The sequence below is a fragment of the Phyllobates terribilis genome, unplaced genomic scaffold (genome assembly GCF_046119375.1).
Source record: "Phyllobates terribilis strain yellow unplaced genomic scaffold, ASM4611937v1 Scaffold_13__5_contigs__length_258822181, whole genome shotgun sequence".
Classification (NCBI taxonomy): Eukaryota; Metazoa; Chordata; class Amphibia; order Anura; family Dendrobatidae; genus Phyllobates; species Phyllobates terribilis.
In genome coordinates this window covers 214329579-214342561 of record NW_027362773.1, presented here as the reverse complement: position 1 = coordinate 214342561, position 12983 = coordinate 214329579, and the positions used below count along the sequence as shown (strand labels likewise).

Here is a 12983-nt window from a genome sequence, read left to right as displayed (position 1 = left end):
TGTGTGCCCAATCTTCTGCTTGGGTCACACTTTTAGCCACAAATCAAGTTTCATGCATTTTTTATGAGAAATTACAGATTCAGCCTGCCTGTCAGGTGTCTACTTTTGAAAATATACAACTATGGGTATTTAGCATATTTTCTTTATTTTGTAATTTTTATTTTATTTGTGTATGACAAAACTGTGAAAACTGTCTTGGCAACTATATCTTCAAAATGTGCAAAAACTCCTGGCAGCTACAGAAGCAGAGATCCCCAAATTCACTACCCCGCACTAACCTCTCATTTTATCAGCTCATCTGTTCATATCCTTTTGGATTAAGTCCTCTTTCGTCTTCCACCTTCTCTCATCTTCTGTGTATCCCTATTCTCCCCTTCACCATCCCTACTTGTCCCTGTGGTTTTTCTCCAAGTTTTGCATACCTTCCTACATCTGGAGCACCCCAGGCTGTTTTTCTCCTTGCTTTGTCTATAGTGTGTGTACTGTTACATAGAGTGCATGCTATTTTATGACTTTTACTTACCTCATACTGGGGATGTGACTGATAAACACCATCAGGAGCTGGCTGTAAGAAACAATAAAACTATTGGTCAGGTATAAAGATGAGAAAATGTTGAGTTTGTGAAAGGAGGGATGTTAAACATTTTCTCCACTTTTTTTGCTAGAAATGAGTGAATCCGTGAGAATCTGCTTATCTGGTGTTTCATTGACGGATGAATTTCCTATTACAGGTTTATTACAAGAAAAGTGAGTGATTGAAATACTTTTAGCGCCCTTCCAGGTATACTCAGGTTTAGGCCTTCTTCACACGTCAGTATCTCCAGTACGTGTGGTGACAGTTTGAACATGTACTGGAGACACTTACACATGTAGACCCATTCAAATGAATGGGTCTACGCACATGTCAGTGTGTTTCCACAGACAATGTGTTCATGGGCAAAACACGCTGACATGTCCGTGTTTTGCACACAGCACGGGCCGCAAAACGTCCCAAACACAGATGATAGCCATGTGTCATCAGTGTAACATGTACCGATGCCTGGGAAATAGCGGTACAGTTTGCACTGTTCCCCAGTGCTGGGAGCAGAAGGCAGCTTACATCATTGTCGGCTGCTCGTGCTGAGATTAGCGTGAGCAGGAGATAATGATGGGAGTTGTATTCAGCCCCCACTGAGTACATCCAGTGTAAAATGAAGAGTTAAATAAAAAAAGGCATAGGCTCCCGCATCATTTTCATAGCCAGCAGAGGGAAAGCCAACCACTGCGAGCTGATATTTTTCGTCAGGGAAGGGGCCATTAGCCAAAAATGTTCCCTGGCTATTAATAACAGCCCACAGCTGTTTGCTTAGGGCTTACTGGCTAGATTACAGGGGAACCCAGTAACCAAAATTGACATAGGGTCCCCCTATAAATTCTAGCCAGCAAATACTAAATAGACAGCCATGGGCTAATATTACAAGCCAGGGAAGGGGCCATAGATACTGGCCCCCTGTGAGGCTAATAAGATCAGCCCTCAGCGGCCCAAGAAATGGTGCATCAATAAGATGCACCAATTCTGGCACTTAGCCTCGATCTTCCCACTTGTCCTGATGCAGTGTCAAGTGGGATAATAGGGTTGGGGTTCATGTCAGCCTTGTATTGGCAGCTGATATGAAGCCCAGGGGTTTGTAATGGACAGGCGTCTATAAGATGTCCCCATTACTAACCCAATAGTAAAAATTTGTAAATAAATACACAGCCTAAAAAAAATCCTTTATTTGAAATAAAAGTCCACACCCTGTTTTCCACATTTATTTAAAAATAAAAAAACACAGTTATACTCACCTAACATCTAATCAATTGAAGCCATTGTCACCTATAAAAAAAACAAAAATAAAAAAGCAAATTTATATTCACCTAACATTTAATCCAAGAAGCCATTGTACCCCCGTAAAAAAAAAAAAAAAAAAAAAAAAGCACCATATCCCTCACCTGACCGAAGTGGAAAAAATCCATAGTGTCCCACGCCATAATCCATCTGTTCAACTTGTGCTCTTCAGCATGAACGGTGGCTTGACGTGACTATTCACGCTGAAGACCAGGGGAGAATGACTCGCTGCAGCGAGAGCGGACCCATAAACTGCAGTTTTGGACTGAGATCAGTGAGTTCATTGCTGTGAACTTAGTGAGTTCCTGCACGGAGCTCAGTGAGCTTGGTGAACTGCGGTGAACTCACTGACCTCAGCGCAACACCGTGAGAAATTTCTCACAGTGAACTGCGGTGAACTCACTGAGGTCACCGCAGTTCAGTTCATGGGCCCGCTCTCACTGCAGTGAGTCATTCACCCCTGCTCTTCAGCATGAACGGTCGCATCAGGCCACCATTCATGCTGAAGAACACATTTCGCACAGATGGATTACAGCGTGGGACACTATGGATTCGTTCCACTTCGGACAGGTGAGGGATATGGTGCTTTTTTATTTTTGTATTTTTAATTGTTGACAATGGCTTTGAGGATTAGGTGGTAGGTGAGTATAAATTTGCTTTTTATTTTTATTTTTTTACAGGAGACAATGGCTTCAATGGAGTAGGTGTTAGGTGAGTAAAGCAGTATTTTTTATTTTTAAATAAATGTGTAAAGCAGGGTGTGGACTTTTATTTCAAATAAAGGATTTTTTCAGGTTGTGTGTTTATTTACAAACTTTTACTGTGGGGTTCATAATGGGGGGCATCTTATAGACGCCTCTCCTTTACTAACCCCTGGGCTTTATGTCAGCTGCCAATACAAGGCTGACATGAACCTCAACCCAATTACCCCACTTGCCACTGGATCAGGGCAAGTGGCAAACGCGAGGCTAAGCACCAAAACTGGCACATCTTATTGATGCGCCATTTCTGGGGCCACTTTGGGCTGATGTTATTAGCCTCGGAGGGAGTCAGATTTCATGGCTCCTTCCCTGGCTAGTAATATCAGCCCCAGTGGTCGGCTTTCCCTCTGCTGGTTATGAAAATGACACCGGAGTCTACGCAATTTTTTTAATTTAATTCTTCATTTTACACTGTATGTACTCAGCGGGGGCTGAATACAACTCCCATTATTGTCTCTTGCTCGCGTTGATCTCAGCGTGAGCAGGGGACAATGATGAGAGTTGCCTTCAGCATCCAGCGCCTGAGAACAGCATGATCAGGGGACAATGATGAGCGTTGTCTTCAGCACCTGGCGAATGAAAACGCTGCAAACTGTGCCGGCTTTTCTCAGGTGCCGGTATGTGTGATACTGATGGGATGCAGCACACAGTTGCCACATCTATGCCACACTTATGTAACACAGGTACATATGGACACAGATATCTCCGGTACTGGTTTTTGTAGTATCAGAAATATCAGGACGTGTGAATGAGCCCTTAGAGAGATATTACAGCATTCAGTGAGTACTCTGCATGGGTCCAGTGGGCAGTCCTACTAGTGACTGAAAGCTAACTCTGTCACCGATGGTTTAGTATGAACTTTTTTAATTTTGTTAATCTTTATTTTATTAACACATGTCAAAAGTGTAAAAACTGTCTTAGCTACCATAGGTGCAAAATGTCTAAAAACCTCGAGTAGCCATAGGCATAGGGATCCCCAGATTAAATATCTTTTGCTAAATTTTCATTTTCTCAGCACCTAATGATGTCCTCTGGATTAATTTGTCCCTGTGTTTTTTCTCCCGGTTGTGCGCACCTTGCTGTATTTAGAAGACACCTCATTGATCTGTTTTGCCCCTTGCTTGGTCCATAGTGTGTGTATGGCTACCTATAGTGCAGGTTATGTTATCACATTTACTTACCTCATACTGGGAATCTGATTCATAAAAATCATCAAACTCATCATCATCAGCTATCTGTAAGAAACAATCATTCCAATGTGAAGTAGGTAAAAGTTATGAATAAAGTCTGACAGGTGGTATTTTACTAATTCGGTATACCCCTCTATCGGGGTATTGGACTGACCTACCAGAGAAATATAGAATTCCCCAATCGTCCCAGGCTCTTACCTAATATTTTATAATATTATATATTAAACCCTAGACACATCGGAGCTTACATGGTCTAGCAGAGAGCCTCCTCAAAAACAATAGTAAATGTATGGCCATCGTTTCATTAAATGCAGTTTTCCTAACTTGGCTTTATCCACAAAAATGCAAAAGTTGGGCTTTCTATGTTTAAGTAAAATAAGTCCCACTAATTAGGCAAAAGAGTCCATGTGTGTAAAGAAGTCCAAATCAAACCAAGTTTATGAATAATGTAATTACTGATGGGTAATTAGAGCAAGATTTACTTTTGAAGCACATAGGTTCTGTGAGGTCCCGCAAGTTAGGCCAGGTTGCTAGAGCAGGTGCAGTAGAGACTATGATGCCCATTTGCTTGCTGTGGACCCCTTGTTCTTTTATATCAATTATTTGCTTTCAAAATACAAAAGCAATTACACTTTATAAAATAAATTCCTATTATTTTGCTTTTGTAGAGTCTGTACAGCTCCTTCAAATAAATAGTTGTGCTGTTGCTTATTAAATAACACTGACACTGACACTGCTGGATGCTGTAAGATCTGATTAGGCATCATATGCTCTCTTTACACATCCTTCTTGATGCAGACTGAAACTTTTTTTTATATATATGAAGTATTTTATGCAGGGTGGGAGCAGCATCCTGTTCATCCACCAGTCCAAACGTGCAGACCTGAGCATGTATGATACTTGGAGCACCTACATGAATTCCAGAACATCCCGCCAATAGTTTTAAAGGATTTCACAGTCCCAAAACATATAAATTACTGTTCCAACCCCCATCAAATATCTTGAATAGAGATGAGCAATCCTTTCAATGTTCGGTTCATTTCAGCACGGCGAACTTCCCGACGTTCGCTGAATAATTCATCAAACGGTTCTTCGAATATGCTGAACCCCATTGGATTCAAGGGGAGGCAAAACCAAACGCATGCAAAACACCTTCATACTGGCCCAGAAGCTGCCAAAACAGCTCAAATTAGGGGTAGACACCAGGAAAAGTGGCTTCAATTGACCCACAGTACAAATTATATAATGGCACAGCAGCAGTCAGCAATGGGCCATGCATGAGGCATCAGGGTCTGGGTATGTGTAGCGCCCCGAGGGTTCGGCCGCTACAGGGGTATTGCACCTCAGACCAGAGGTGTGATATTCCACTCCCAGGTAAGGATGGAGTATGGACCAGGGCTCAGTTAGCTGCATACAGCACACACACCCCATTTCCGAGGGACAGCTCAACGGTGCTCCCACCAGACATAAGTGCAGGCACGACCGACCATGTCCCTGCTGGAGTGGGGAGGGAGGGGTGGAACACCCAGTGCTGTAGGGGCAGATAGGGGGCGGTTCCTGAGTGTAGGAAGGAGCCCATTGGTTGCTGGTCACCTGGGCTCATGGCTAGAGGGAGGTATAAAAGGTGGGCACCATCTTAGATCTAGGTTCGTTCTGTGGAGAGGAGAAGACAGGGAGCAGCAGCTCAGGCTGAGTGCTGCTCCAGAGGCAGGCCTAGGGAAGAGGCCGGGGTCTGAGAGGAGAAGGAGAAGTGGGCCTGGAGAAGAGGCCGAGGAGGAGGTGAAGGGGAGCTGAGATTCTGGCTCATCTCAGCTCCAAGAGAAAGGAACAGAAACAGAAAGGAACTGCAAAGAAGGAGAGACAGAGAAACAGAAGGGCTCAGGAACAAGAAGGTGGAAGGGACCCTAAGAACCCACGAGAATCCAGGGTGCAGGGTCAGGCAGATTAAGGGTACCGGATCCCAAGTTGGTGGAGGAGAAACAACCCTCAGCCAAAGACCGGTCGTCGTGATCATATATTGGTGCGACACCTCATCAAACCTGCTAGGAAGGCACCATATAGGACAGCGGAGGACGGGGCCCACGTTTAACCGCACAGGTCCGCGGCAGCTGGACAAAAGTGGGTCACTGGTGAGGCAGGCCAGAGAAAGGATAAAAGGGGGTCCTGTGCCATGCTCCTGAACTGCCTGGGAGTTGACCGAGCCCCTCACCTGGTGGACGCAGCACGGCTCGGGCGGTCACTGCTGGCCGAAGTGACCTGGAACAAACGAACTGTAAGTAAAGACCCTGGACTGTAACTTGTTGTCTGTGTGCTCCTTCGCGCTTCCAGCACTATCAGCACCGGGACTCTCACCACCATCACTCCCACCATCCACTACACTGCCCTGGGGCTGCACTCTTCCCGTGGGGAGTCACATCACCTCAGCTGCACCCATCATCAGCCCCAGCGGACTGCCTTGCAGCGGCGGTTCCTAATAACCGCAATCCACGGGTGGCGTAGTCGGACATTATTTGGAGCGCATAGCAGACTACCATTGGCCTGACCACCCTGAGCCGCGGGACCGGGTCGCCACTACTACTACTCCCAGCGTCTCCCTATCTCCCGGTTCCGCGTGCCCCACGGCCCAGGGGGCGAGTCATATGCACGTACAGCTTTCAATTTAACTTCAAATTGAGACGAGGTGGGTGAGGGATCGATGTAGGCCTGCTTTACTGGGAGCCCTTGTGAGGGGTGTGTGGAGAATGTCTACTCCACTCCCCTATAGAACTGTACTGTTTTAGTAATTCTATGTATGTTTTAGTCATCTGAAAATGTGTTGTTTTCAGGTACGGCCATTAGATGGCAGCAGAGGTACTATTTGATACTACATTACCCTTATGTCAGTGGGACACAGGGTTAACTAGTTTGGGGGCCACCCTCAGTGACAAGCTAGAGACTGAGGGATCTCTGGGAGTGAGATTCAGCCATCTTAGTTAGTTAAGTAGTAGCAGTGAGTAAGGAGAGACAGAGAAGAAAAGAGACAGGTGTGTGTGGGAGAAACCAGGAGGATTAACAGGAATGGGCACACCACAGTATAATCTATACTCTAAGGCTGTGTGCCCAAGATGCGTTTTTTAAGTGTTTCCGCAGTGGCAAAAACGCTGCAGAAACGCTTAAAAAAACGCATGGTAGAAGGTCTGCATGTTCCCCAATGATAATTCGCATGTGCTGTGCACATGCTGCGGAAATTTCCGCTGCGGATTATCATTGCGGAAAAAAACGCAGCACTACCAATTATTTTGCGGAAGTGCTGTGTTTTCGCCGCCATCGACTTGCATTAGAACGCATGGAATCCGCATCACTAGATAAGGACATGCGGAATGCACGCGCTCCAATGTGCGGATGGTTCCCAGGCCTAGAGGAGAGGAGACTCTCCTCCGGACCCGGGTACCATAGAAACTGTGAAAAAAAGAATAAAATAAAAAATAAAGATTATATTTATCTTCTGATGGTCCCCGCTGCACTCATCCTTTCATGCCGGCAGTTCGCGATTGACTGAAGGACCTGCACTGACGTCATAGTCATGTGACGGGTCACGCGACGCTGACATCGGCAGGTCCTTCAGTGTACCACTGCCGGCAAGGGAGAACAGAGGGAAGCAGGACACCGGGGGCCATCAGAAGGTAAGTATATATTTATTTTTTACCATTCTTTTACGGTCACACTATATAAATACATGCCGTTTGCATGGATTTATATAGTGTGACCAAGTTGACAAGCACTTTCCAAGTGATGCTAAAATCGCTTGGAAAGCGCTTGTCAACCCGCATGCGGAAATGCATGTGAAGAACGCTTCACTTCCGTATGTCCCTGGCAGGAAAAACGCATGTACAATCCACATGTACAATCCGCATGTACAGTCCGCATGCGTTTTTTTCTGCCAGGGAGATACAGAAATGCTCAGGAAAAAATCCTGAGCTTTTCTGCATCGTGGGCACATAGCCTAAAGGTCAATTTGTGGATTCTGGCCTCTTCCAGCCGATAGGCAGTAACGGACATGCCTGGACTAGGGAGCGTCAGAAGCAAGGTAGTCCCTGTTAGAGTCAGGTATTGAAAGCCGTGGGGTGAAGCAGGAGCTTCCCCATGAGAAAGTCCAGAGGCAGTTTCCCCTAGGGCCGTGTCACACCGTGAATAGCACCGTCGGGATTGAGTCTGTGTTTTATCATCTGTGAATGCTGTGTTTTGCAACAAGTGTTGTACCTATAGTCCCCTGTTTCTAAGGCCGTGCTGGTGAAGTAAATTGGACTGTTTGTTTTTAAAGAACGGTGTCATCTTTTATTCAAAGCGCATAGGATCTTCACCCGTCTGAACCAAGGATGAAAGTGAGTAAAGACTCCCACAGCATACAGCCCAAAGTACAGCACACCACGCACACCGAGGCACAAGCGCGTCCCCATATTTCTGTAGCGGGCCGGGGTGATAAAGAAAACACTGCGACACTTGCCCATGACTACCACCCTGTGCCCCGTTACACCCTAATACCACATGCAACAACTCATCCTCTTTTTATGCTCAGCCACACTCACATAGCAGAAAAAAATCTGTTTCATAGAGTAGTATTGGTACAAAAATGTAAGGATAATAACCCAGGTAGTTGACTGAAAGTAAATGGAGGCCTGCTGGTCTTGGAGCCCTAATGCTACAGGCAACACACATGAAGGAGACTGTTAGGGACGCACAGGGATGACACCGGGGAGATCACGCAATATCTCACCGCTGCCGTCACTCTGTTAATTATTCACAGGATTGAGCAGGTATCTGCGAGCAGACGGTCCCCACTACTCACTATGTAGGTATTGGCAAGCGAGCAGTGAGCATACGGCATAACACCTCTGGATTCCAACACATGGAATATGTGTATGCGCCCCCCGTACGGTCACTGTCAGCTTCATGATAGCCAAATTATAAATATTATTCACTGGCACGACCGTCCAGATTTGAAATATAATACAGGCCTGGGAGGATGCCTGCGTTATGGTAGCGTATGGCTTTGGGGGAGGGAATGATTACAGAGCAAAAGAAACAGAACTATTAAATTTTATGTTTAATCCAAAAGGGAGGCAGTGTTATGAAAAAATATACAAGATTTTACAAAAGGGACAATTACAATACAGAATAGACAGTTACACAAAATAAAACCGGATTAAAGAAGATTTACCATAAGATCGCTGAGATGATTCAATATAGGTGGAGGAGGGGCTCCCCGAATTGATTAGACTATTATCGAACAGGATCCGTTGCTTATAGTACCTATACCCTCATGGCAAAGAATATGGATCTATCTTCAGTCGGCTTTTTTATGCCGAAGAGAGGACCTACCCACACGCCCCTTGTGCTGACATCATATGGGCTAGGCCCCATCCTTCATGTTTTTATAAAAGCGCTAATTTCTGTGATAACTCATTCCTGGTTGCTCGCAGAAGCTTGCAAGCGACACAATATTTTCCGTTATGAATTTACCTTCATTTAGAGACCACACATGGCATAGTTGTGATCTGCTATTTTGTTACTTTTGCGCTACAGCTCCCCGGAGGGCTTACGGCTACGAAAAAATAAGCATCTTGTTCTTTGGCTGACCCTGCCACTAAAAATATGGGTCCCATTATTATCAGAATTATGGAACTTCAGTTATTCCATATTTCATATCGGCTCCGATCGGACTGGGGCTTCGGCTAAAACTCCCTTTGACGTCTCGGGAATCAAGTTTCAACAGTTACTTGTAAATTGATCGCAAGCCTGTGTCTAATCATCCCCTGCTTCTGCCAGGGAGAAAGACACACGCATTTTAATTAGGTTATAGCTTTACAAGTCACTTCCATTGTGGGTGATAATTTGCAGAGACAGATGCTGGACTGTCAGCTCTCCTCTTGTGACAGATGGGGGATAAGGGAGGGATGAGAGTCATTGGCCAGCGGCTGATATCAGTGCGCACGTCGCTGCGTATAACATCACTGTCATGGGCCAGCGATCGTGCTTCCGATGATAGCAGAGCAGGACACCGCGGGAGCGCCGAAAGGTAAGAAAACACTTTTTTTTTAAAGCCGCACCAGGACTGGATAGAGAACATGGGGGCAGCCGCAGAACACATGGGGGCAGGATGAAGACATGGAGGACGGATGAAAACATGGGGGACATTGGGAGCAGAAAACATGAGGGCACGATGAAAACATGGGGGACATTGGGGGCAGGATGAAAACATAGGGGACATTGGAGGCAGAAAACATGGGGGCAGGATGGAAACATGGAGGCAGGATGAAGACATGGGGGCAGAATGAAGACATGGGGGACATTGGAGGCAGAAACCATGGGTGCAAGATGGAACCATGGGGGACACTGGAGGCAGAAAACATGGGGGCAGTATGAAGACATGGGGGACATTGGGGTCAGGATGAAGACATGGGGGACATTGGGGGCTGAAAACATGGGGGCAGGATGGAAACATGGGGGACATTGGAGGCAGAAAACATGGGGGCAGGATGAAGACATGACGGACATTGGGGGCAGAAAACATGAGGGCATGATGAAAACATGGGGGACATTGGGGGCAGAAAACATGAGGGCAGGGTGAAAACATGGGGGACATTGGGGGCAGGATGTAAACATGGGGCAGAATGGAAACATGGGGCGGAATGTAAACATGGGGGCAGAATTGAAACGGGGCAGGAAGGAGAGACGTTGGGCAGAATGGGAAACATGAGAGGCAGGGTGAAGAGACATGGGGAGCAGAATGGAGACATGGTGGGCAGGATGGAGAGACATGGGGACAGGATGTGGGACATTATTACTGTGGGGGCTAATTATGGAGACAATGGGGGCAGGATAGAGATATGGGGCAAAATGTGGGCTACTATTAGTGTAGGGGCTAATGAAAGGATATTAGTACTGCTGTGATTTATTTTATTTCTGAGGATACTGTTTTCAGTGAGGGGGCCCTGTTATTGTGCAGGGCGACACTATGTCACTTTTGTTTCTTCATCTGGTGCAGTGTAGAAGTTGGGAAAAATTTGGGGAATGTGCTCTGTAAGCTGCTCTAGATAACTATGTTATTTTATGCAGAGACGAGTCCTGGCTGGAAGAAGTTATGGTGGTCTGCGCAAGATGAAGAGGAAAAGCGAAGATGAAAGACTTCAACTAGACATGTCACCGGTGAGTCAGTGTGTTATCTGTACACTGACACTGTTTACTATGTACAGAGATCCTGTGTATAATGGCACTTATGGTAATATTAGTATTCTTTTTTTTATTAATGATCAGTATTGTAGTATTCGGTCACTATGTGGTGGTAATATGTGGTCTGGTCATGGTGTAGCGGTATTTGTCACTTGTATATGGTATTATTTGGTCCCTATGTGGTGGTAATATGTGGTCCGGTCATGGTGTGGCGGTATTTGTCCCTTGTATGTGGTATTATTCGATCACTATGTGGTAGTAATATGTGGTACGGTCATTGTGTGGTGGTATTTGTCCCTTGTATGTGGTATTATTCAGTCACTATGTGGTGGTAATATGTGATATGGTTATAGTGTGGTAGTATTTGTTTCTTGTATGTAGAATTATTGGTCATTTTAAAAAAATGTATGTAACACATTCCCATAAATAAAAATATACCTAAAAGAGTATTGGGTATTATAAGAAATGTTTAATAGGTTAGAGTAGAGTAGGGTCTGGCCAGAAGAGTCTCCTTGTTGTGGTGGTGGCTTAAAAAATCTTTTAGCCAAAACAAAAGCTGCTGGCTATGTATGTGATCTGGTGTTCGATGGGAACTGTTAATGTGTGATTGGTGAGGATGTGGTGCAGAAAGTAGAGTTTTTCCAAGAGTGGGCAGTGGGACTGTGGAACGTTTGAGAGGTGGAGACGGAGCTGGGGTGGAGGCGGAGCTGGGGTGGAGCCTGGGCGGAGTCTCAAAGGGGCCTGACAATTTTGCCAGTATGGGGCCCCGAAATTCCTGGTGGCAGCCCTGCTGCCAACCCGGCAGATGGAGACCCAATCAGGAGTCTCCACATTTCCAAAAATTAAGGGCAGGCACGACCAAAGTGGCATCAATTTCACCAGAGTAGAACTAGTGTGGCGCCCCTGAGGGTTCGGTCGCCACAGAGGTATTGCATCTCATCCAGAGGTGTGGTATCTCACTCTCGGGTAAGGAAGGAGTACAGCTCAGGACTCTAACACCTGCATTCACTACACCACATTTCCGCGGGACAGGGTGAGATTGCTCCTATGGGAGAGCACAGTCCCTGGTCCCTGGCTGGAGTGGGGGGAACCACCTAGAGAGGGGGAACTATGTAGTGGATGGGGTGGAGGACGTAGATCCTGGGAGCACATGTGTAGGAGCTATAAAAACTAGACACCATCTTAGTTCAGTTCCAGTCAGGGAGCAGAGGCTCTGCACGAGCTCTGCTCCAGAGGCGGGCCTAGTCAGGAGACCTGAGCCTGAGAGAGAGGAGAGGGAGCAGGACGGCTCCAGGAATGAGGAGAGAAGGGACCCTAGGGGTACGGGCAGTGCAGAAGGCCACCCGTACGCCCGTTGCTACCAGGAGGTAGAGGGGTCAGGCCAGAACAGGGAACCGGATCCCTCAACTAGTAGAGAAACCATAAAGGCTCAGCTAGAAACCGGAGGCTGCAGCATTTCAAGTACTGCAGGCCACAAGTCCACACCAGTAGCCCTAAGAAGGTAGCCACATAGGAACCAGGGGACGGAACATACGTCGCCCGCTAAGGCCCGAGGGTACCGGATAGAAGTGGCGCTGGGTGTGAGGTGCAGGAAGAGGCCAGAGGAAGGCACACAGAACGGGGTCCTGATAAGTGCTCTGGAAATACCTGAGGGTGGACTGAACCCCTCAGTGAGTACGCACAGCACGACTGGAGAAGATAGCTTGGTACCTGTAATCTTAACTACAACAACAGTGAGAAAAGATCCTGGGACTGCACTATCTTGTTTCTGTGTTCCTTGCGGCGCCAGCATTAACAGTACTAGAACGCCCTGCACTATCACCACCATCATCCAGTCACGCTGCCCTGAAGCTACACTCCTTCTGTGGGGAGTTACATCACCTGGCTGCACATACCACCAGCTTCAGCGGACTGCTCCGCAGCGGCGGTTACCAATAACCGCATTCCACAGGTGGC

At 46.5% G+C, this 12983-nt stretch overlaps 1 protein-coding gene across 12 annotated transcripts in view; it reads right to left on the bottom strand.

Annotated features, from left to right (window-relative positions):
• The window catches only part of LOC141174386 (uncharacterized), a 242361-nt gene that overhangs the window by 128999 nt on the left and 100379 nt on the right, over positions 1-12983 (bottom strand). For all 12 annotated transcript variants that reach the window (XM_073659284.1, XM_073659288.1, XM_073659286.1 and 9 more), the window contains exons 9-10: positions 3810-3863; positions 524-565 (exon numbers count right to left, since the gene is read on the bottom strand). In XM_073659284.1, the coding sequence (XP_073515385.1) occupies positions 524-565; positions 3810-3863 (96 nt within the window). The remainder of the gene's footprint in view (positions 1-523; positions 566-3809; positions 3864-12983) is intronic.